Here is a 27,101-nt window from a genome sequence, read left to right as displayed (position 1 = left end):
AATATTTACAACGTATCCATGGCGTCATTCAACTGATAAGTTTTCCGGGCTTGTATCTGTTATATTAAATAACGGAAACGAGGAAATATTTATTCTGGAAGCAGCTGATAAGACATTAACCGCAACATCTTACTGGTGGTGTTTGGAATTTGTAGCTGAAACACCTCAATTGGTTACTGCATAAAATATAATGAGTACCTCAATCGACGTTTAAAAATTTAGGTACAATCAAGCGCGTGAATGGCAGGCAGCGTTGAAAGATCGAGTTGAACAATATACAATAAAAATAAAAAGGTATCAACGACGATTAGTTATCATTGACGTTGTTGTTTATTCGGTATCCGCTGTTGTTGCTGGAGATGGAATAATATTATCTTCGGTAACAATGATGGCACCAGTAGCTGTGACTATTTGTATTTCAGCAGCAACAACGATTGCAGGTGTGCTTAATATCATTGCAAAAAAAAAATATGTACTTGCACCAATGAAAAATTATCCGATTACAAGATAAAGCTCGATTAATCCTGAATTTAACATCAATTTTCCAACTGCAATTCGCGCGAATGGAATTGCACTAGCGCAATTACGAGTATACCATAGTTGGCCAAACATCAGATCGAGATCATTTAAAGGTACACCGGCAAATAACTCACTTGTATTTGCTAATAAAAACAAACCCGATGGAACACCTGACTGGGTTGTTGTTGGAATACCAACTGGCAGTTATGAGAACGAACAAATCAATGATGAATTTGCTCGTAGAATAAAATCAATAACAGGAAAAGAAGCAAAAATATCAATTAATGTTCATGAACCAACACTTTCATCTGCGGTTGAAATAAACTCGCCTGATTACGTCGTTGATATTTATCAGTCCACGATAAGATCCGTACTAGGTTGGCCGGATGTTCCCCCAGTGTATGAAGGACCATGGAATATCTTCACCAGCGAGTAATTCAGGCAACAATTAATTATGTTGATGATGATATAAATTAACATAAACAAAAAAATTTAACCACGTACAATATAAAACAAGCTGACCTCGTGAATTTTAAATTTCCTGGGTATAATGTACCCCAGCTAAAAAAATCCACCAATGATCTCATCGATAAATTCTTTCCTGACATACTTGCCGAGTAGAGAAAAATAGCCCCACCAGCAACTATTCTTAGATATAATAATGATCCACACGGCGGTGGCAGACACGTATCTCCGGGAATCGTTAATATAACATCGACAATCGCGGTTAATTTAGTTTGTGACGTAATCGAAGGCAGTTATCAAATAGATCTTGGAAAATCAAATCAGGCTCAACAAGGATACATTTTATACACGTTCACACCACAAGTTCCCCCTGGCGATTTGATCGTGCAAGTACCAACCAATCCTGTTTATCTACGCACACATAGTCAGTATTTGTCACGAATAAATTTCAAACTCACAGACCACATAGGACGATTAATTGACCTGCGTGGGGAGGAATTGATTGTCAATCTACCTGTAAAGTCTTAGATTTCTGATCGTAGAAATACTTTTATCATAATAATAGATCTTTGATCAGAAATATTTTATTTTATTTTATTATAGATCTTTGATCTTAATATTTTATTTTATTTTATCAGAAATATTTTATTTTATTTTATCAGAAATATTTTATTTTATTTTATCAGAAATATTTTATTTTATTTTATTTTATCAGAAATATTTTATTTTATCAGAAATATTTCAACATTTGTTATTTTTAGTCGATTTGTCAAAGAAAATTTGTCAAATTACAATTTTTCGTCAGGTCAAACCTCGAGCAGTTCTATCGTTAAAATCCGCATTTTTTTCGAAAATTACCAGAAAAAATAACAAAAATCACATGAAAAATCTCATTTTTTGAGTTACTTTTACTGATTTTTAACGATTTATCGATACAACCGCTCGAGGTTTGACCTGACGAAAAATTGTAATTTGACAAATTTTCCTTGACAAATTTGACTAAAAATAACAACTGTTGAAATATTTTATTTTTTTCTGAAAATTTGATCATTTTACATAGTTCTAAGTACCAACTAGCCCATCAAAATTACAAAATTGATTGGTTTGCATGATTCTGAGTACCAACTAGCCCATCAAAATTACGAAATTGATTGGTTTGCATGATTCTGAGTACCAACTAGCCCATCAATTTCAGAAAAAATATAATTTCAGAATAAATATAATCTCAGAATAAATAAAATATTTCAGAATAAATATAATCTCAGAATAAATAAAATATTTCAGAATAAATATAATCTCAGAAAAAATAAAATATTTCAGAATAAATATATGATATTTCAGAATAAATATAATCTCAGAATAAATATAATCTCAGAATAAATATAATCTCAGAATAAATAAAATATAATCTCAGAATAAATAAAATATAATCTCAGAATAATATTTCTGATCAAAGATCTACACGTGGTCAGGCCAGTCATTTTCATTTTCACCAGAATTATTACTCGCTAACATAATTTTTCTTAATAGTCTTATGCGAGTACTAATTGTTTTTTTTTTTTGTCTTGTACTCGTGGGATAACTCCAATCTATTTTTTTCTACTGCGGCAGAGAGAGGAACGAATTCCTTCACCTGATTATCTTCTACAGTAGCTAGCGACTGAAACATCGCCGCCTTGAATCCGTTTCATGAACTTGTATTCAGATGATAGTGTGTGTATTCCTTGGTTTTTACGTTCTTGTAAAATTTCAAAATCAGAAACTATCTTTTCAGGATTTAGTTCATCGGATATATTAAATCCATCTTTTTCCAATTTTTTAATAGCAACAATTACATCATTAATATTTTCGTAGTTCATTATTTAGTATATATATATTTAAAATAAAAAAGAATATTTCCCCTATGAACATCTATTCGAGTCTTTTAGCAAGTTCAGGGAGGGGAAAGGACAGTACAACCCAAGAACTCGTAGCTTGCCACCGCATTCTACCAATTTCAACTGGCACACGAAATACTACCCTCTACGAGAGCCCCTAACCCGTCAAACAACGGTCTAGAGGCCCAAGAGGGAGGACGGCACAAACATATATTATGAATGAACCTCTATTCGAGTCTTTTAGCAGGTTCAGTAAATATGCAATGAATGAATTAAGGACGGCACAAACATATATTATGAATGAACTTCTATTCGAGTGTTTTAGCAAGTTCAGTAAGTATGCAATGAAATATATGTAATGTAATGTAATGAGATGAAATGAAATGAAATGAGATGAGATGAGATGAGATGAAATGAAATGAATGAATGAAATGAAACGAAATGAGGCCATTTTCTACGCTCAACAGAATCACCACCACCCGCCAACAATCAGCCTATGGGTGATACAAAACATGTATCAACCACCGGCGATATGTGGTTTGGAGGGTTCTGTTGAGCGTAGGGGGGCTGGCGGTGCCCCAATTCATTATAAAAATCGCTAATATGCGTAACCACCGACGGTTGTCAGTCATGGGATTCGATCCTGCTTCCTCAAGCATCACGGCCAGATGCATTACCAATTGAGCTATCGAATTCATCTAACACTACATGTTTCAAAGGTTATTATATAGCTACAGCATTTCTGAATAGATTGTAAATATCTGTATTTCTGAAATAGATTGTAAATTTCTGTATTTCTGAAATAGATTGTAAATTTCTGTATTTCTAAATAGATTGTAAATTTCTGCATTACAACAGTGGTTATAAATAGATTGTAAATTTCTGCATTATAAACAGTGGTTATAAATAGATTGTAAATTTCTGCATTATAAACAGTGGTCATAAATAGATGGTAAATTTCTGTATCATAAACAGTGGTTATGAATACTTGTGCATTAAAAACAGCGGTTCCTGCCAAGATCTTGCACTAACAATTACCACGGCACCACCACCTACAGATCGGTTTAAATACTTGTACAGTTCTGAACAGATTGTAAATATCTGCATTAAAAACAGCGTGTTGTGCCTTGATTTCTCATAACAGGTTTAAAAATATTTCCTGATGAAAAATATGTTTATTTTAGTTAGAAACCATAAATATCTTTCTTTGGTATTAATTAACCAATTACGACCATAAAAATCGGAAATTTACGAAGAAAACTATATATTACAGAAGTAATCTCCCTTTCGCATAATTAAAAATTCAGTAGTATACGATTAAACAATACTGGGTCCCCCCAAAATAATAAATATAATTCGAGGTAATGATGATAGTTTATCTCATTAACAATACTGGAAGGTGATTTTCTGCTTATATTTTTTTGAGAAAGTGGATTTGTATATATTTTCCGCGACAAAACATACTGAAGGCATGCAGATATCAAAGTATTTCGAAGCCGCGTTCATTGATTGAAATATAATTTCTTCACCGGTTTCTGTATTTGTAGACTTTACCGCCCTCCTTGCAATTGTTTTACATCTCCCACTATTACCACGTGCTAAGTTCTCGCTCTGTGTAACAGCTCGAAGATTGGATAAACTATTATTTTGAGGGTTTGCGTCAATGTGATCGATCACAAGACCGTCTTTGATCAATCCGTTGAAACACTCGAAAATAAATCTATGACAGCGATAATGTTTCTTCCCAACAATAAATATGAGATAACCATGATTATTAATACAACCAACTGGTTTTTTCAACCTGCAATTTCTGATCATGCCATAAATATTTGATTCGTAGTTTGTTATTGTAGGATGTGGGACAAATTCATTTTGCTCCATATATACAATAATATTATTTGTTTAAATCATAATTTGTCTGAAAACTTAGTTAGATAATTCTACACGGATTTTATAGCGCCGTCACTGACGTTATTTTATTTTGTGTCATGATATCTTTTAAGCTCTCTGTATCGTTTACCACGACAACACGCACACAACTGTGTTTTTCCTCGCACTCCAGCACCACATCGCATACATGGTATTGGTCCTAAGCTTCCACGGTTAAAGCACTGCATGTGTTGTCCACAGAATTCCTTTTAACAGGATTTATTACAACGAATCAATGAACCCACCATGAGCCATTTGTATTGAGACATTGTATACATAATATTTTAATCTAAATATTTGTTTGAAATATAATATGAACGAATTCGATAGATTATCCCGAATAAAGCCCTTGAGCGGAGATAAATTTAATCTCGACAAAATATCTCCTAACCTACCGATGCAAGATCTAGTTGATCCGAAAAACAAAGGTTTGATTAATACAATTCACGACGCCAAGAAAGAATTTCACACAGATGGTGTATCTCATGTCTGGTCAATGTTCAAGATTATACGCAACAAAAATATCATTAACGCTAGGATGAACGACAAACGAGCAGCAATTATCATTAACTATCTTGATAATCGCAAATATCTTTCGAGAATAAAATTTGTCGTGTTGACAGAAACAGATGATTGGATTATCCGTGACAAATATGATCCTGTCCACGGTAATAAAAAAACTGTCATACTAAGTAGAGATTCCAAACCAGGTCTATTGACAGGTATTGACAAACCGTATTATGAGCGAGCATATCCTGTGACCGCGGTTATTTATGGAATCTATGTGATAAATGAAAAACCCAACGTTGATAAACTAGCGCCGATGAAATTTTCAAAAATAAATTGTGTAGCTGAACGAGTAACAACATTTTACCATTTCCACTCGTGGAAACGGACTAACGGATAAAAGACGTAAAATAACAAAAACGTGGGGAGAAATGGTTAAAGATACCGGTGCGTCTATCAAAGATATCGCTGAGTTAGGAAAAAAATTAAAATTTCCAATAACCGTAGCGACGATAACAGGAGAGATTTTGTATGAATCAAAATATAGATCAAAAGGAGCTTCGATCGAAATTATTGATCATAACGCACACGCGTGGACTAACGCAGTAACAATATTTCCACGAGATCGAACTGTTAAATGTTATCCCCCAGATAATTCTGATGGAGGTATGTTTGATTTTATTAACGAAATAAGTAAAAACGATCCTGTGTCAGTATGGTTATTTCAGTCTTGCGTGGAAGAAAAAAATCAATTTGATCAGTTTGTGAGACCAAATGGCGTTATTTATCGAACAGATCTTCTTCACGAGAAAATGAAAAATCTTGCACTGCAATATACTGATGACACTGACGAATTATTGAGCAATTGTTTTACTGTTCCGTCAGTTGCTGCTCATTTTACTAGAAAGAAAAATTCGTGGAAACCAACTAGATTTGATTTTCTTGATGACATAGTATCCAGTTGTGTCGAATATGGACACGGCGGATTGTGGAATACTAAATACAATCACAGAGAAGTTATTTCAGTTGATATGGTTGCGTGTTATCCCGGAAGTTTTCTTGGATACGGAGATTGTTCTGTGTACTTTAAAAGATTCGGTCATCCGACGCACGAAATGACTCGAGTATCAATAAATGGACCATTACCGGTTTTTGACCTAACTGGATTCGCTCGTATCGAGTCATTCGAAACGTCTAAAGGACTTCATCCAATTTGTCGTGTTTGGTTTGGAAAACATTTTTCAAAAAAAATGTGGACACCATTAGTGTTATTATGGTATATGCTTGATTGTGCGATATTAATATCGCTGACGACCAGCGAAGCAATTATATCAGTCCGAAAACAAACCGAGGTTTGGTTACCACATTCGGATGAAACCGATTCAAAGGATCTTGGTAGAAAAATAATTAGCAAATTTACCCAAGGAGGAGCATATGATCACAGACGACACTGTACAAGATTGATCATGGACGATGCTGAGTTAAATTTTATAATCGCTGATACAACGAACAAGAACACGTTTATAAGTCGAGAAACAGTTTTCTTGTGAAATGGAAATAAACTAGGTACAATTGTGAGCTACATGGACGGTGAGTCACCGCAGTATACTCATTTAAGATCATCGATGCTCTCGTATGTTTCAATAAACCTATTATCGATGATAAATAAGGTTTCTACACTCGCTGTCAGTGTTGCTACTGATTCGTTTTATATAAGTAAAAAACATTCAATACTGTTAGAAAAATTAAACATAGGCACTCATGCATAGTGGGGTTCGTGGAGAATAAAAAAGGAGTATATGCTCGATTATTCCGAACCCGCTTATGTTGCGGTTAAAGATATTTACTGTAAAAAATATCAATCATTGACAACTTCGTTGTTACCATCGATATACGATCCAATAACTAGACACAAAACTGTTTATCCAAACGGACCTGGCAGTTCTGGTAAAACCACTCGAGCTATCGAACTATTTCAGAATTCAGATATGATTGTGCTAACACCTACACACAGACTCGCGCGAGAAATGAAACAACGAGGAGTACAATCATGTACTTATCACAGCTTTTTACGATGGAAGGGTGATGCATGGACATCTTTAAGGATGGGGGAGAAATACATTCCAAGGATTATAATATGGGATGAAATACGCATTGTACCGCTAGAAACACTAAAAACATTTCTTGATTGGTTATTAACAAGAAATACTGCCGTGATAACGTGCGGCGATCACGGTCAACCACCACCCGTAGCTTTACCATCTCCACATGGATGGCTGAAAAATTTTGTCGATTATTACGAAGAAGTATCTAATGATCATAGAGCACTTGATGCAGCGTTGAAGGAATTTAAAAAATTAGACTACAACCGAATAAAATTCAGTGTGAAGTAATGCGCGAGATAATTTCAGAAACACCCATGAAAGACTTTTTGCGCGCGTGGAGACCAAACGATTTGATAGTTGCAAGTAGAAAGATAGTTCGTGATACACTTCAACGGGAGTTGTTTCAGTTACAACGAGAAAAGTTTCCAACGTTCCCAGTTCCGTTATGTTGTCGACCAGCAGATACGCGACGGCAAAATATTGACGTTGATATACCAGGACACACCGAGTCAAGGAAACAGAATCTTGTATTGAATGATATTATCACAGTTGATGTTGATGTTGTTGCAGATGCTCTACGTGCTGATAAATCCCCGTGGACGTTTGGATACGCGATGACGATTCATTCATCGCAGGGATTAACTATTACTGATACAGTTGTTTGGATCGTTGATGATCGTATCGAATGGTCGAACTTGGTTTATCTTGCAGTGTCTCGAGTTAGAAAAATATCTCAATTGAGACGAATCGTCATGGACTCGTCAGTGATTAGTGATGACCTCGATCGTCGAGGCCTTGACGAATGTCAAAGCGATATAATAAGAAAAAAATTATCTGGTTATAAACAGTGTGATAAAAAAAACAAACGCGATTTTTAATCTTGATGTTGATTTTATTAATGCGCTGAAACAACAACAGAATAATCATTGTACAAGTTGTAATTGTATAATGTTATGGCGGTATCTGAAAAATGATCCAAGACAATTTACCGTAGATAGAAAAAATAACAATCTTGGTCATACACGAGAAAATATCATGTTGACCTGTCTTGAGTGTAATCGACGTCAGGGTGCCGGCACCCTTGGAGCTAGTTAAGTGATTTGCGTGGTAATTGTGTGTTATCGGGAATTATCTGTAATTGTTCACGTACAAATCCACGTTGAGGAGCAGCCGAATCCAGTCTGTAGATTGCGGGTCTACCTGAGGATCTTGTCACGGTGGATATCTTATGTGTGGTAACACTCCAAATAGGATCAGTCGCTCTTTTTTTATCGCCTTCAAGTTCACCGGGCTCATATAAATACCTGACAGTGATATTACCTAATAATGGTTGTGCTGAAAGATCACGTCGTTGTGTAGGTATGTGCGCGCTTGCAATTGCATTAATAGGTTTCATGTTGGTTGTTCGAGTAATCTCATTATTTAATGCAGTTATCACATTTGGTAATCTTGCCACCCATTCACGAGATCTCGTATCCTGAATAAATTCCTTCGCATATTGATATCCAAATAACCGCTCAGCAAGTGTTCGATTAAATCGTTCAACAATTGCCTGATCACGATGAATCGCAGTATGTCCTCGTCGTATTTTAGTATTATGTTGCTTCATTAACGATGATACTGGACCAAGAAATTCCTTGCCAGGATCAACTTGTAACAGCTGTGGCCATCGCAGGCCACCTCGTTGATCAATTCGTTTAAAAGCATCGGCTACCTCAGATGCTGTTTTCGTTGATAGCGGTTCTGCATCCTTATATCTACTTGCAACATCAGCAACAGTTAGCGCGTATTTGAACGTTTATTTACGCACAGTATCATGTGGTAAAAACAGAATATCAGCTTGATGAACTTCATTAGGAGCACTGACACTGAAATGTGCAAATCGAATTTGCTTAGGACGCGGTAGATAAATTTGCCATATTGCCTGTTTGGATAACCACGCTTTAGCAGTAGAATGTTTAACCGCTGCTGCATCAGCGAGTTTACTAATTGCTGCTTTACCCTTCCAGTATCCAATTGGTGAATAATAAATCGATTCCATTTATATATTACCAGCCCCTAGTGCTAATTTTCCTTTCATCGCGGATCTTACTAACCAATTAGCTAATTTTTCTTTGATATTTTTATTTTTTATAGAATTCAGCGCATGAATTAATTTCACATCTGCAATATGCCTATGTTGTAGATCATTGCTTTTATATGCAACATCGTGAGCATGGCATGCTTTATCAATAGCGTTTATTGGTTCCTCGCCTGGTTTTGGTTGATCCTGATTATCAAGCCTGATATCGAGTCGAGTACCAGGACCGCAATAATTATATCCTCGTAGGTGTTTTTCTCCTGCGTATTTAGCCCACGGAGTCCCTGGTAATTTTGTTAATTTTGCTGCAATATCACCTCCGCGTTGCTTTTTTTTAACGCTGAATTATCACCGGGAATAAATTTAAACTTCCTTGTACCACACCGCGTACACTTACCCGTAACCGCTGATCTGTTATTTTTTGTGGTAATATTTGTTAGTGTATCCGTCGGGGTACGCATCCTGCACTTCACACAATATAAATCCATGGATATTTTATACAGCATGGATATAATTGATTTCTCAGCGACAAGAAAACGAGAACCTGTCAAGCACCATCCTGCGTTACCAAATTCAATTAGAATGATAATAATAGGACCATCTGGAAGTGGAAAGACACAGTTGTTACTCAGTCTTATAATGAGATGGTTAAAGTGGGATAAATTGTATTTGGTAGCCCCGTCAGTTGATGATTAACGATGTTATAATGTGCTTAAGGATTTTAATGAAAACTCGGATAACGATGTTATCGAGTTTATAACCGATATTGATGAAGCACCATCAGTTGATTGCATAGACGGATTTATTAATAATTTAGTTGTATACGGTGATGTGATGCTGGACAAACAATCAAATCCAGCTAGGATTTTTTCTCGAGGTAGACATAAAAACACCGATGTCATTTATGTTACTCAACGATACACACAAATACCAAAAGTGATCAGAGATAACTGCAATATTTTAGTTGTGTTTAATGGAGTTGATACACATACGTTGCGAAATATTCATCAAACCTGGTGCAGCGGTGATATGGATATAATTAAATTCAGAAATTTCTTTTCACGAGCGCAAGCTAGTCCACATGGGTTTATAACAATAAATTTGCACGATCCTAGAACAAGATATCGTATTGGACTTGATAAAATATTTGGATAAATTAATAGCAGCAGAGGGGGCCATGACCTCAAGCTGGTTCGTTTTTTTTTGTAATAGTAATTTTAATTTACGAAAATAAATGGTCTAATTAATCGGAGTCCTCAATCATTTATTTCAAGCAAATATTCAGCTCGAAAGAAGCCTTATTTCGGTTTTTGGACGCTTCCAAAGTCGGTCTGTTCGCCCCCTCTGCTGCTGAGGTAGTTCATTTGTTATTATTTGCTGTTAGGGTATCAGTTTAAAATCATTAGGTTTTAATCCTTTTGGACTAGTTTTAAGACATACTGTCCTTGGACGATTGCTGTTGTTAAAAGAAAAACTTAAATATGATCACAGAGTCGTAACAGGTATCTTAGCAATTTTTTGAAAAATGATAATAGCACAAAACAAACACGCATTGCTGAGGACATGTTGCATCTAACCAAATTACAACTCAAATTCCTTCATAGAAAAGTATCAATAAATGGTGTCAGGAGTACTTGTAGTACTCTATAGAGTCTGAAGGTAAATTCCCGATTTCTGACATGTTTTGTACTCATGACATTGAAATGGTGAAAATAATTCAGAAGTCCATCACATCGTATCAACCTTAGTATGAGTTTTAATTTCCCGTATACAACTAAAATAGGCTGCATAGATAATGCGAACATACTGAAGCAAGACGTTGTGTACATACTGGAACGTGTCGACATACCCGAAAAAGAGCTGTGAACGTACGTGAACGTGTGAACAGTCCCAAAAATAACATAAAGTGCCGATATATCAAAAAAAAAATTGTTGAAATAACATAACATGGCGGAGATATTGGGAGAAACGGTTGTGGAGATAATTGATACTACGGATACATGGGAAGAAAGGATGCTGACATAACCAGTCTGACGTTAGCACAAAACGGAACGGATCGCTGGGTACTTACATAACGGAACATGATTCAAAATTCAAGATTCAAGATTATTTGATTGGTAATCTAGACAACGGATCATTAACACAAAAATATATAAAGCAAATGGTAGATAAATAATACATCCATGACTGTCAAATAGATATTGCTTTGACATAAATTCATACAATCATTTTCTAAAAATAGGTTAGTTAGCTTAACTAAATACCTTTCTGCCTTCGATATTGGTAATATTTACAAATAACAAAACACATGACATTCATCTTCCACAAACGAGAAGTTACTGAAACGATATGATATTGTAACAATATCTTGTCTACAAGTCTTTATGAAAATGTTTATGACTAGTGTCACGGAATTAAATTCTTTTATTTATTGAGTACATGTATTCGGGTTTCTTTTTTGTGTACAATGATACCGGAGGGTGATTTATGTATATTGTGTCGTATTTCGAAATAGTGAGTTCGGTTCATCCCATGCCGCACGTGCGAACTGCTCTCGATGGGACGAACCGAAAGCCTACAGTGCACAGACTATGTTTGTGTATAAATATCTCACAGTACGTAGTTAAAAAAAAGGGACTAGTCTTGTCAGCTGGCAGTCTGCTTCAAGGACTTGCGCATCTTCAGCTGTAGAGCTGTCCGTGTCTATGTCTGGAGTGACTAGAGTGTCTAATGTCCGGGGTGTCCGGAGTGTCCGGAGGGTCTAATGTTCAGAGTGTTCTGAGTGTTTCGAAGTGCTCCGAGTGTCCGTACTCTGTAGTAGCTGTGAAGCTCAATTGTAGCAGCAGTGGAGCTGAAACAAAGTGTACTGATGACGGAGTGTATATCCGTACATGTAATTTGTTAGCCGTGGGCTAATTTTTTGTATCTTTTGGGACTGTACAGATAAGCTGTATATCTGTCCCTCTTTTTCATCACCATAATTTCGCTACCTGAGTGAATGTATTTTACTACATGAATAACATTTCACATCGTTTACTACCTGAGTAAACTATATCCATCGTTTCATTGTAAAATCGGTGTGAACCATTCATCCCTTGTCTTTGTATTTGCTAAATTAATTTATTTGTGTTTTTCATCATTAAGTCTGTGTGTTCTTATGTTAATTAAATCCAATATTTGGATTATATATACACGCACATATTCATAATTAATTGCTCATGCAAGTCATCCATTATTAAACATTGTATTTATATCATCGTCAAACGTGTTCTGTTGTGAATCCGAAAATCCCACCCAGTTATCTTGTTACAACTAGAACATCTGAATCTATAGAGATATTTACGGATATGAAATGGCAATTCCATGTAAAAATAATTTTCCACATTTAATAGTGTGTTATAATTTTGATATTAGTTTGACGAATGTATCATATTATCATGGCAACTTTGATTCAAACAATCATCCATTATTTGGAAAAATGCAGTTACAACTACGCTAACATGTCCAACATCTTGCGATTTCAACACAAAGTCAAAATCATAACTAAATCATGAAGTTATCACATTCGATGTTCATGTAATGTGTCCACTATCATTTAATGTTTTAAGCATTTTGTAGCTTTCTGATGGGTATCAGCCAATATCCATATGAAATAATCTACACCAATATTTAACACACCAAGAGTAATATCTCATACACAACACTAGTCTGTCAAAATGTCCAAGGGCAAAATGTATATTCACGCTACGTGATATACATTAATATTTCTTAAAAAAGTGACTTTGAACATTTTCAATACATTATAAACACGTGGGGCCCCAAATTTCAAAACCAACGCATAATATTGGTATACCACAGAATCAAAGGAATGAAATAATTTGTTTTTAAAAAAATCTATCAGGCATTAACCGTTCGATTAAAATCTAAGATGTTAGGTTTCAACCCCATTCAATTGTTTTCAATTTAGAAATAAGAGGTACCACAACATTATTCAGTCGCAGAAGTCGCTCGTTATTCCTTTATTTATCGGTAGTGCTCCAAATGTAGTGATGTCATACATTCGGCAAATTCCGATATTGAATAATTTAATAACAAAATTTTAAGATGCGGAAATTTTTTCTCAGAGAGACGTTGGCTTATTTTGTCTACAACTACGATGTAATCAAATCTTGTCTTCCACCTTTCGGCTGAAATCTACTGGCCTACGGATGTCGCCGATCAAAAACGGATTATTTCGTACGCGTGTGAAAAATGGACACGTTTATCAATTCGAAGGATAAATCACATGGATCATAATATGATGAATCGTCGATATTATCTAATTTTAGATGCTCCCAACGATGTTTAGGACCATCATCGTTCAAGATTCAGCATTATGCGAGTGACCTGACATATACGACTTTTAACAGGGCTTCCATATGCTAGACGAATCAGAGGTGATCTTATCTGCCATAGGAAGGCCTCGGTCTATGTCCAATGAAGTTTCATTACCCTCCGATCAAGAGCCACCAATGGAGTTATTACATAAGTGTTTCGTTATTGAACTGGTCGATCGCCAACACTGTTACCACGTCCCCAGCCTCGCGCTTTCCACCTGACAAGCGCGAAACAACGTGCACTTTGTTTACCAACATATAGAACTTCGTGATTATCATATGAATATATCAAACTATCAATCACTAGTTTGTCATAATTCAAAACTGCAAAACAGTTGCATTCTTTAATATTATTTAAATATGAATCAATGATTTTCTGGTATGTCGCACCCTGTGTAAAGTTTCAGATACCCTATGAGCCGAACCTCTCTCATGCAGTTCACGTGCTTTTTACAGCACGGTTTCATTGTCCTTGTATTATTATTGGTTGGACAAGCTTACTGTCTCTTAAAGACAGTTTTTGCACGCTTGACGTCCACAGTCGTTGTATGCAGCAAGATCATGATTGTCCTATACAACGAACCTAACCTTGGACTTAACAGCCATCTCAGGTTTTGATCGCGGGGCCTTCATTCCATATAAAAATGATATTATTTTCTGCGAATGTGCTTCAAATTAGTCCGTTGGACTTTCCATTGACTTAATATGATTTTTCAGAGCTTTTTTACATTTCACACTCTCGCTGTATTTTGTTTAAGAAAAACAACATTGTCAGTCTTCAAGTTATTGTAATCATTTTCATGTTGTCTCTTGTAGCACTCATTAAGTCCATTTTTTCACTCATCATAGTAAAATAGTCATTCATTTTACTCATCTCCATTCCCATAATTTATAGTTATTCACTAATATCTTCCGTCTCCTGCTTTTCTTCATGGCTTCGCTCGAGAAGGCCATGCTCGCCATAACTGAATCCCCAGCATTAAACACAGATAATACTGAATGACAATCACTAGTCCCCGTGCGATCCGGTGTGGACCCTTTGTTGAGCCCCATGCTGCCATTCACAATACCAAAGAAACTAACGAAAACAAGAACATTCTCAAGGTCAACGAAAATGCAAGTCTACCAACTGTCAATTTCTGCATTTTGTCCATCTTTTATTGTTTTACTTGTTATATATTTTTTCTTAGCACGTTAGTCCAATACAACACTTCGTTGACGCTCAGTGGTACATAATGAAGCATAGTAGAAAAGTGAACTGTACATGGTTATACAATTTTATTTAACTTGTGGGTAAATCGGTTCATTATCTATATACTATCGGAACATATCATAAATGCCACATAATGTACATGATGGCAACTCTATTAGAATAAGCTAGAAATTTACGGCACAGCGAGACAAGTAGCTTATCTAGTACCTAGGCAATTCGAGTAAAGTGCCATACCCAAGGAAAAACCTCAGTAGCTGAACCAGGACTGTCCGATCGTAGGATTCGAACCTGCACCCATTCAGTCATGAGTCTGACACGCTAACCTCTGAGTCACCCCAGCTCCCGCCTAAAATTGTAAAGATGTGATGAGCCTATGGTTGATCAATAAAAGCTGTTTCCATAATCGTTCAGTTTTATAAGTATGAATGAAAAACGACATAATTGAAGAAATGTAAATATCAAAATCTGCAATATCGAAGATTCGTCTCATTAAAGGCTCAATTAAGAAAAAAAACCATAGCATTGGTTTACTAAGACTAACAATATTTTGTCTGACGGTTTTATCATCCAAACACTTTCAAAACTCCTCAGTCATATAATAGGGACGTTCCTCACGATGTTTTGTATATCAATGAATGAAAACTGATGTAAATTGCACACAAAATATTTATGTTCCGGAGCAAAAATAAAGGATATCATACCGCAAAACATTGTAGTTCATCACACATATCGCAATGAATAATACAATTTCGAGATAATTTCAGCTGATCGTTTTATTTTGAGATGCCGAAAGGTCATATAAACAAAAAATTATTTCACATTGGATGAAGGTATGGATCTTCATCTGGCATGTTCTCAATTGGTTCATTTATATTAATTGGACATGATCTCCATCCTAAACGTGAGCCTGCAGAAGTAATAGTTAGGTCGATCACTGTTTGGAGCCCTCCAATGTTATCTTCTCTTAATGTCCAGTAGTTAGTAGTTGGATCTATATTGTTATGCATCCATTCATTTTCCCGAAACATTCCAGTTTCATTATCATGTGGAGCACCCTCTTCAGCACTTTGTTTGCTACTGCTTAGTTTAAAGCACCTGCAATGATAATAACAAAATAGGTACTGTCAAGATTGCTTTAGAAAACGATAGTAAATGCATGTCAGGAATATGATGTAAAAGAGGAACGCAAACCACACTCCGTTTTACAAATTAAACTTGCTATATTCATTTCAATCATAAAGATACTAAAAAGAACTGGAAATAAGGGAAAAATAATTACCTTGGAACATTTCGGTTAAAATCTAAACTATATACCTGATTTCCGTTTAATATTTTAATGAGAATACTCAGTTCGAAATATTTCTATCAGTTAAGTGTTGATACTTTCGCGCTAATAAATCCATGCATCGATTTATAGAACGTAAACTCGCACAACTTTGCGAATATGTTTCGAGGACAATGAGAATTCATGAAAGCAAAAAGAGGACTGATTTGGCGTCTACAGACGTTGATCATTTTCGAAGTTATGTTTCTTTACGTCTCAAATCTGCGTAATGCAAGTGCACTTAAACGAATAAGAAAATATTTTGTCAATATATCATATAAAATAAACCAATAATCAGTTTCATTGACTTGAATTACTTTAATTCACACGCACACAAACACAAACACATAAACAAGGATATATATATATATATATATATATATAATCAAAAGCACTAGAGATACGTATTACCGTTTTCGCAATTTGCAAATAATGACTCCGCATATCAGACATGTGAGTGCTACAGATGTGCCCAGCAAGATTTTCGTCACAACTGGCATCGATATAATATCTGTAAAATTAACCGTGGGTACATCAGAAATACTACTAAAGACATTATAAAATGCAAAGAGTGCAAATTTGACTTCACAGGCTAAAAACATGACGTTTTCAATTTGTCTTTCAATAACCAAGGTGGTGAAACTGATCTTAAATTCATATGATAGTATAACTTAAATTGTATAAGGGCCAACATAAATTAATGTGATATAATTGCTAAAACACATATAAAGTTATACTTCTGTTTGTAACAACGATGTCAAGATCGGAAACATGTTTATTAATAAATACCTGCGTAGCCTGAGGTTGTCGTATAGCCTAAAGTTTTATCTTGTTAGGTAAATTAAACATACGTGTTTGGTTTTGCAAATAATATAACTTTAAGGAACAATGAGTACTCAGAATATATCATTTCAGCTTCGAAAATGTCATACAAATTACATGTCGTGCTGATTGGACACAATTATCAGAAAATAATCTTTCATTGCTAAGAAAGTACATTTTCAAGCTTCAGTATGACTGTTATATTTGTAGAAATAGCATGCTTGGTGAATAAACTCCTCGCCTAATTTCTTATTTGTGCGTGTTATATATGCGGAAAAAAATGTTTGGTTAATATGTTAATTAACATTTGACAAAATCGGATACTCTAGAAAGGGAGAAAGTGTTTAATATGTGATCACATTAGTATCAAACTTGTAACATAGAGTCATTGGTAATATAGTAGGCTGACTTTCATGAGTACATCTATATAGATAATTTACTAATTCAAACTACAGTTAATTCGCCACGAACTATAGCTTATTTCGTTATTTTCAACATACATCTAGGACTAATGTTTATGGGAGGATTTTACCATATTTTCACAATCACATTTGAGCGTGAAAATCAAAGTCACATTGTAAAACCCCAAAATCAAATATGATACTTGCTGTGCATCCAGAAGAGTATACTGAGCAGTCCAAACGAGTATCTTAAGAACAGTTTGACAGTAGTATTTATAAATAACGTTATAAACTGTCCCGGGACCTTAAGTTTGAGTCATGTGATCAACATTGTCCATTATTAGGAGTTATGGAATTGTCATTGATACAATCTTTGATTCCTGTTGTTACTTCAGTTCCCGAAACTATCGAGAGCCAAAAGCACCTGAATTGTTCTCAGTTTCCAACGCATCTCGAGATCTTCTGAACGTCACTTTCGTTTAGCTCATCTCATTCTGGCATCGTATATATATATATATATATATTTACGATGCCAGAATGAGATGAGCTAAACGAAAGTGACGTTCAGAAGATCTCGAGATGCGTTGGAAACTGAGAACAATTCAGGTGCTTTTGGCTCTCGATATATATATATATATATATATATATATATATATATATATATATATATATATATATATATGTGTGTGTGTGTGTGTGTGTGTGTGTGTGTGTCTTTGTGTATATGTGACGATGATCATAAAATAAAATTTCCTTCCTCTTATATTTGAAAATGTTATGTTACATTATGTCTTTCCTTTTCAGAGATGCCAAAATGGCCATTGTCATTATCAATGGACAGGAAAGGTTCGCGATATCGAACTTTTCCAAATCCTTAGCAAAGAAACGGAACCTGAAGGCCAGAAGTAATATCATGTATAAAACTTGTTTTCCCAAGAGTGCACTGTTTCAAAAGTTTTGAATCACTGAAACATACCATGAGATTAAATAATATTTAAATGAATGCATCTGCTTATGATTGCTTGGTAACGGATTTCAGGAAAACTATTGCTAAGAAGTGTTATATGTCAAGAGGTGAAAATTTGCAACCGAATATATACCAAACACAGGATTCGTTTCATCTACTAAAACATTTGTATCCTCCACACTTGTATTCCTGGAATTATTCTGGTCTGCAGATTGGTCTGTTGAAGAAAGAAAAGTATAAATGTTGTTTTACGGAAGAAAGAAAAAGTGTACTTAATTTGTCTTGACGACAAAGCAGAGGCATGATTCCATGCAAATATGTTGAGCTCCCGTATATCAGATCGCGAGAGAGTATACCAGAACATTTTAAGCGCAGTTGTCATTGTGGTTGTTGTAGGCCTTAACTTATAGAATAGCTATTATTTACATTCGCATCTTCATATTATTTGCTATTATAAAACATACGGTTTTCGTACTAACATTACATTGGTGTATCAATAACTCTCCCCATATTCATGACATATGCATTTTATATTTTCCTAATTTCGACAACTCATGGAAACATGAGTTTTCCTTGGAATGTACTGGGCTAGTAAATGAAAACAAGTCTATTGAATGTTGGTCAAAACATCACAGACACTGGCGTATCAAAATAGTTTACTCTGCAAAATCTGTATATATGGAGTATAGTGTAATGATCAGTACATGTCAAATGCGTATTTGTTATGTCATTAACAAAAAGAATTATCATACTAAAGAATTTCAAAGCGACCCACGTTCTACGCTATTTGGTTTGGCTAACGAGCATTTTGTGTACATTCCTGTAATCAATCCATTAATATTATGAATGTTACACTTCTTTAGAAAATAATGTTCAAAACAATCGATCAAGAATTTGATTGCTTGCAAGGAAAAATGGACCAAATCGCGAGTGTACTTACATATTTTTACGCAACAACAGCAGCAACTGCAAGAACTACCATTACTAATCATAACTACTACAACTGCTACATACACTCTTCCTCCAGGTCCACTTAATCATATTACTTCTATACTTCTATCTTTACTATTACTACTTCTATCACTACTATTACTACTTCTATCACTACTATTACTACTTATGTCATTCTATCACTACTATTACTACTTCTACACTTCTATCACTACTATTGCTACGTCTATCACTATTGTGTGTGTGTGTGATTTGGCATCTTTAACGTAGCTTTAACAATTTTTCAGTCATATCGCTACGATGTCTGACGTGTGACAGATTATAGTGATGTCTAGCACTGGGGCACCATGCCGCAGACATGTATCATGATGTCCCACCCAGTCACATTATCCTGACACCAAGCCGACTATGATAACGACTCATTTGTAAAACATTAATATTCCTGCTTGTATTTGTTTTCCTACTCCTTGTTCTTCCTCCTCCTCTTCGTTTTGCTCCTATATTGGATTTTCTGTTTGCCATTACTTCAACAAAATTTACATTAATGACATTAACACACAATGAATTGAATATTCAAACCAGGAACAGCAACTGATAGCAAACTGTGAAAGGTATGAGCATACAATCTTTCAAAAGCATCACAAATGTATGCAAATAGTGTATTAGATAAAGGTTCAGCGAAACGCTATGCCTCGCCTTTTGCAAAGTTATCGTCTGTCACGTATTTGTCTCTGCAGTAGACGTTTTACCATATTTATGTGAAAGGATCAATAAACTTGTCCTTGAAACTTTTCCTGACATTGGATTAATTGCACTGCATGTATAGGTTTCTTTTTCTTTTACAGTATGCCAAAGTTCCTTGGAATTTACAATATCCACCCCTGACCCACTAAGCGAATAGATGCATGGAGGATAGCAATCTGCAGAACACTTGACTGTTGACAAGCTTGGAAGATTCTTCTTATTCACTTCCTTAAAGTATACGTCATCAGGACCATCTGGAACGAAAATAAATTTCTGTAAATATCATGTGCATACTTCTTATGAACGAACAACAGATGGAAATAAAGTATTATATCTATAGCAGGAATTGCTAAGAAAATTGTGTATCATAAGTGATTAAATAATAGATAACTGTGTTCCATCTTTAAATTATTAACATCAGAAATTGTTGCATTTCATTAACTCGACGACGATGACGACAATGATGATGATGTTAATAAGATTTATATAGTTGCCTATGAAGATTGTAAATAATAATAAAAATAATAATAAGAAGAAGACGAAGAAAAAGAAGCAGGAAACGGGAAGATGACGAACAAGAATGTCCTCCTTGTATTCATCCAGATGACTATGACATCTAATGGTATTGCTGACTGATGGTGATACACCAATAACCAGAAATAAATACCATATAGGTGAAGAATGTGAAGGAAGACTCACATATAACTTTCAGGGTGAAGTTCTTAACCACGGTTTTGTTTGTGATTCTATTCTTTGCCATGCAGGAGTAATTCCCAGCGTCTTCCCTTGTTACATTTTTTTCAACACGTATTCCAGCTGAGTCCGATGTCAAAGTGTCTGGCATGACACGGTCACCATACTTTATCCAACCAAACAAGCATGAATTATAGCAGTTGGCCATACATGTGATGTTCAAAGTAGAGAATTCATAAAGTATGTCTTTATTAGCTTCTAACGTAGTATTGTCTGGACCTTCTGGAAAAGAGCCGATACGTTAAAAAAATTAAAGAAAATTATTTTATAAGTGTACATGGAATGTGTCAAGTAGATAGATGCAGATATCATTATAGATGGATGGACAAATAAATCCCAGAGAAAATAAACCAAGGAATAGATCTGTAGCAGTTGCTCTAATGAATGAACTAAATCACTTGATGTTATTTTTGTACTTTTGGATCAAAAAGTGGAAAACTTTTCATAAGCATTTTAGCTGTTTATATTTAACTGGATGCTGACATAAACGGAAAGGACAATTGATGTCAAGGAAATTTAGGCATGAAGATTAAGACTTTCTTGCAAATGATGCAGTTCTGTTTCTCCCCTTTGGTATGCCTCGGTCGGGATCGAACCCACGACATCCCGCATCAGGAGAAACAGAGGAAAAGCTATTCCATATTGATTCTGAATTATGTTCTGATTAATATCTTTGTAATATTCTCTTTAAAGTCTCCATCGATTTAAGAATTCGAGTCAACATTTATTACAAATGACCATTGTAATAAATTCTAGACAATATATGAAACCTCTCTGATTTCCTAAATCACATCTTGAAAAACAAATATCTTAAAGATTGAGAGTGTCCGGTTTTAACGTTCCGTACCAGCAAATATGAGAGAAATGTGTTCAATTGACGTACCTATTCTTATCCTGTATGGTTTACTTCGAACAGAGTTCACATCGCCTGCACATGAAAATTTGTCATACTGGTCAGATTCCTCTACATTAACAATTGTTATGGTATTTTTGAAAATCACGTGTTTTTTATTTGAAGCTAGAAGAGAGTCATTTATCCACCACACCGCCGAATCATTGGAATCCTTGCTTAGCTGGCACAATAACTCAGTTTTGTTATAAAGATTGTCATGTTGGTGTCTAGAAATATATTTTATTGCTGGTTCCTCTAACGGTCCTGTGAATAGAGAAAATATGAAAAGAACTAACGGGACTGTTTATATATTTTACTGAACACTAACATAGTAAATTCGACAAAACGTAACCTATATTTCCATGCATCATATACAGTTATGGAATTTGTGTTCGTTGTTTACTTGTGATGTGATGTTGCAACGTTCAAGTACTTAAATGATATAAAACGTTTAACATTTTAACCTTTCCCTGAGTTGTGTTAAATGTAAATGTTGGTGAGAACTGACCTTAGTGCAATCGGAGAGAAAAAAAAAACAGCACCTGCACCTTGAAAATAAATAATATAAGCGTTTATTGATAATGCAAAGTATAACAAAAGATTGTGATATCTTTGCAAGAATAATTGCGTTCTAAACATAATTATCACGTACATTTCCCTAACACGTGCTAAAGATAATATACAGATTTACTGCATTATGATGGCAAAAGGCCAACTCATTACATTGCAAGGCTGCACGTACTGCATATTACCTCTCCTTATTTGTTTCATATTGCTCCAAGAGCTTGTAACCACACATCTACATACCAGCTGATAAAGAAAGTGTTTATAATGTGATACGAGTTTACGCTTTGTTTATGTCATAAATGATGCTGCAAGAACACATACAACCATGCTCAAAAGGATTGATATTGTTAGAAAAGACACATAAATATTATATCAAATATATATTCTTCTATATTGTGGAAAGCATCTTCGAGCAAAATTGGTACATTGAAAAAAATCAAATTTAACATCCGAAACACAATTAGTCTTTTAGACCTGTTCAGTTTTAAAATCTAAGAGGATTTATGTATTTATTTATTTAAATATTCATTGGGATTACCAAGTACATAATAATATTTTCGGACTAAATCAATATTTGGGATTATTGTGGCTCCATTCAGAGACAGTTTGGATTATATTGTGATAAATCAAGAATGTTAGCATATCAGCACTGTAACAGGCTATTACTACAGCAGCACTTTCGAGACTGGAATTCATTCAGAACACCACTGCAATTAATTCGAAATACTCTATAGTTTTGGATTTGTTATAGAACATTTAGGACTTTTTGGGATTCACTCCCAGATAATGTAAAGTATTTTGTAATTCTCATTTTGTATCTAGAGAATACATTGTTTGTTGAATTTTACAAACTTTATTGGTTTTCGCTCTTTTATGTTACTTAGTTTAAGACCTTACTGTCGTAAAAATAATATTAAATCAATCAAGCATTAAACATTATAGCCAGAATTGACACAGAGTTCCTACAATGTTGTGCAAATTTATATATGTCCATTACCCAATGAAATATAACCATGCCCTTATCTTTTGAAAGACTGATTTCTTGTTTTCAACATACGAAATGCATTCCTTCTTCACTCTTGTTGTAAAAGAAACTACAATTACTGTAATATACATTTAAACACTGTATAGGATAAATAGGAAGTGTAGCAGTAATTCCATATCCTGATTTCAACAAAACAATGGAATCTGTTTACAGTATTATATTAAATGGGTCAATGGCTCCCACAAGGTCATACCTGTGTCAACATCACACATGGTTGCAGAGTCTAGACAAAGTGGGGAAGAAACGCTCGGTTTTAAATGTAGGTCCGCACATTATTACTTTGCTTTTATAATTCAGGGTTAATGCCGTAGAGATTTTGTTGATGGATGTTCATATAATGTCGATTTTTTAATATTACATGTACTTGCAAACCATTATAGTGCCCTTTCTGAACCGAGTTCCTGAAGATACATGATGCAGCTTAACGGTGATACCAGGTAATGTAGACAGTATAAACACGATAAAAATACCACCACCACCCCAACAACAACAAAAAAATCGAAAACAAATTACAAAAGATATTTTATAGGAAACATGTCGACAGCTCCAGAACTGGTTTATTATTCCGATTAACGACTGCTCTTTTCATCTAAATCAGATCTGACCAAACGCCAAACGGATATACGGTCCTTCGCATAGTTTATAGTAAATATGGAATTTGGGGAAAAGAGGCTTGCAGCCAAATATCATTGGTCTAATAAAAAGAAGAAGAAAACAAAACACTACCAAATGCAAAAAGAAAATAAGAAAAAGAACATAATTAAGTCAAAATATCACCTATTGGATCGTGCGCGGGTTAAATAGCCATGTCAAAACAGCTTCTATATATCTAAACACTTGGCCATACGAAAATTTCTCTGAATATGACGCGCATGGATCCAGTTGAAAGTAGCAAGACAAATGTGTCTACTACCAGCATCGTAAGAGAAAATGCGAATAGGTTCAATGCCTTGGTCAGTTAAGTAAATATTTGTATGTAATTGTTCTCATCATGTTTGTTTCTTTGAATGAGTCAATTATCATAGTACTAAGAAAACGTTGTTAGGAAACAACGTCATTTTTCTTGAGTAATGCTGATTGCTTCAAAACAACCTTTGATCTCTTCTTGACATGGGATTGGAATAATGCGTCATAGGTGTAAGATTCACAAATGATACATACCTATTCTAACAATGTCAGCTAAATTTATTCAATACATCATATCATAAAGTCCTTGCATTATCTCTTGATTGGAATCAGAATATGACAGGATGGCTGACTGGACGATGCACAAGACTTGAGCAAGAGTTTCAAGGATTTTCCTTTAGAACTTGTAATAATGGCATCTTTGTAACAGCAAGTCAACCCTACAAATTAAGGTCCTCACAACAGTACATTACAACTTTGTCACAAAAGAAACAGTAACACGGCTGCAACATAACACTGTGAGGTAAAAAATTGTATTGCCGTAAGTAGGGGCAATTGTAGTTTATACCAACGCACTTCATATTATCCGAACGCACTTCATGTTCTCTATGCCAAATCTTGGTCATAATCCACCTTCAGCTTGTATAATTAACAGTAAGTTCAAGACATTATCTGACTTTATTTAAAGCTAGACTGTTTTCTCTCGACCATCCTATGTCAAAATTATACACAACATATATAAACAGTCGCTTTAATATAAATATGTGTGTGTGTGTGTGTGTGTGTGTGTGTGTGTGTGTGTCCGCTCAATGCAAATATATGAAGAATGTAATAAGTTTCAAAATGTTCCCTTCTTTCAAACGAGACACTAATACATTAGAGGTGAATAATTTCTTGTTTTACCGAATACGTAAGTACTGAGAAACAAACATGTCATAATTATGTATTATATAGTGATGATTATTTTGAAGCTGCCTTCACTTTCAGAAGTAGCATGCATATGATTATAAATGTTCATGTTTAATTTTGTTTTTAAAATGCCTGTATTAGGTTACTTAGGTATATAAATATCTATATAATACCATCCACATCCGCTTACCTGTAACGATCAATTTCACGCTTTCTATTTTCTTGCGATCAGTCTGTGTGTGCGACGTGTATAGTCCTTCGTCAAATTTGGACACATTTTTAATACAAAGAATCAATCTCACATATCTGTCGTCTATAACAAAAGAGAAATGCACTCGATCTCTGTACTCTAGTATGGGATCGAAATAGTTTTCTTTTGCCCACAGTAATATAATAGCTTTTCGCTTATGTTCAATATATATCACCTCCTCCGTTCTATTGTCAAGGTTCCAGTTTATTTTTACATCGGATCCAACCTGGCCTGTAACGGTCTTCATACCTGAAATGGAACACAAATCACACTGAGGTAATTCTAATGTTCTAATATTTAAACTGATTTGAATTATGTATCATGAAAGGCAAAATCGATCAAATAGCCTGAAAAGCATTCATCACAAGGCATAATAAAGCCAAAAACTACCTCTGATGGTGTATGGAATAGCAAGGAAAGCAAAAATCAACAAAGACATTTTCATTTTGTCAGTTGCACATGCTACATAAAATTAAATACTACAAATGATAACATATTCTGAGATACTGTCTTAAACTCTAAACTTTGTATTGTTTGTTACATGTAATAGGAAATGATTAATCCATATAAATGAACACAATGCAACTTACATGAAAAATGACAATGCAATTCGAGAACAGTAGTGATATGTTCGTTATTATTTAGACTACAAACATGACGAAAGAGACTTATATGGCAAATACAGATTTTTATGTCGTTATTAACTATCTTTGCGTGATTTAAATACTCAGATATAGAACGGTTGTTTGTAATTTTAGCACTGGTAATCTAAACAACAAGATCGTTTTGGGCCCAGCCCTTTGACACAAATTTTTATATCTTTTAAAATCATATTAAGGTTTAATGTCTATATATTCCCCATTAATCCTCTAAATACAATTTGTGATTTTTGCTGTAATAGTAATTTCAAGAGCATACATGCATACGGATTTACGGATTCCTTATACAATCCTTATACAAGGCGGACAACACAAACAAACAATAATTAGAAACACAGCAGCGTTAAATAATATCTACTTAGATACCGCTTTTTTATCGAAACATAAATCAAACAATTTAATATTACTATATCACCAACAGCAACATAAATATATGCTTTTAACTATTTATATTTTGTCAATTTGCCTTCCGTCAGCCATAATGTTTCAGTCATTGTTTCGCTGGATTAGGTGTTGAGACAATTTTGGTTATCATATTTGGAATGCAAGAGTGAGAAGGATCGTCTGCTCTGACTAAAAAATATTATTTGATAAACCTACAAACAAATTGTCTCCACGCCTTCTCAATGAGAACTATCATAAAATTGTTCTGAATTATGGAATAGAAAAAGGCGAGAAAGGAAAATCGTGGCGTCCTTTGACCGTACAAAACAATGTAAAATATAAAAAGATAAATTTGTCATTGCTATCAATCCAGATTGCCCTCTATTAGGCACAATGACTTTGCAAAACTTGTTTATCTTTTGAATGATTCTAAACAAATATTTCACCAAATAAATC

At 34.6% G+C, this 27,101-nt stretch overlaps 1 protein-coding gene across 1 annotated transcript; it reads right to left on the bottom strand.

Annotated features, from left to right (window-relative positions):
• Nucleotides 1-15,000: 15,000 nt before the first annotated feature.
• LOC149778547 (uncharacterized) lies at nucleotides 15,001-26,069 on the bottom strand. Its single transcript, XM_089938496.1, has 8 exons — nucleotides 25,993-26,069; nucleotides 25,543-25,851; nucleotides 21,917-22,189; nucleotides 20,980-21,255; nucleotides 20,286-20,534; nucleotides 18,719-18,802; nucleotides 16,807-16,906; nucleotides 15,001-16,166 (listed from the first exon to the last, which is right to left on the bottom strand). The coding sequence occupies exons 1-8, from the start codon at nucleotides 26,045-26,047 to the stop codon at nucleotides 15,887-15,889; spliced, it is 1,626 nt and encodes a 541-aa protein (XP_089794622.1). The 5' UTR covers nucleotides 26,048-26,069; the 3' UTR covers nucleotides 15,001-15,886.
• Between the last annotated feature and the right edge of the window lie 1,032 nt (nucleotides 26,070-27,101).

Source organism: Sinohyriopsis cumingii, chromosome 17, assembly GCF_028554795.1.
Source record: "Sinohyriopsis cumingii isolate HCF-2022 chromosome 17, ASM2855479v2, whole genome shotgun sequence".
Classification (NCBI taxonomy): Eukaryota; Metazoa; Mollusca; class Bivalvia; order Unionida; family Unionidae; genus Sinohyriopsis; species Sinohyriopsis cumingii.
The sequence above is the reverse complement of the archived record's forward strand: the minus strand, read 5'-3'. Positions and strand labels throughout refer to the sequence as shown.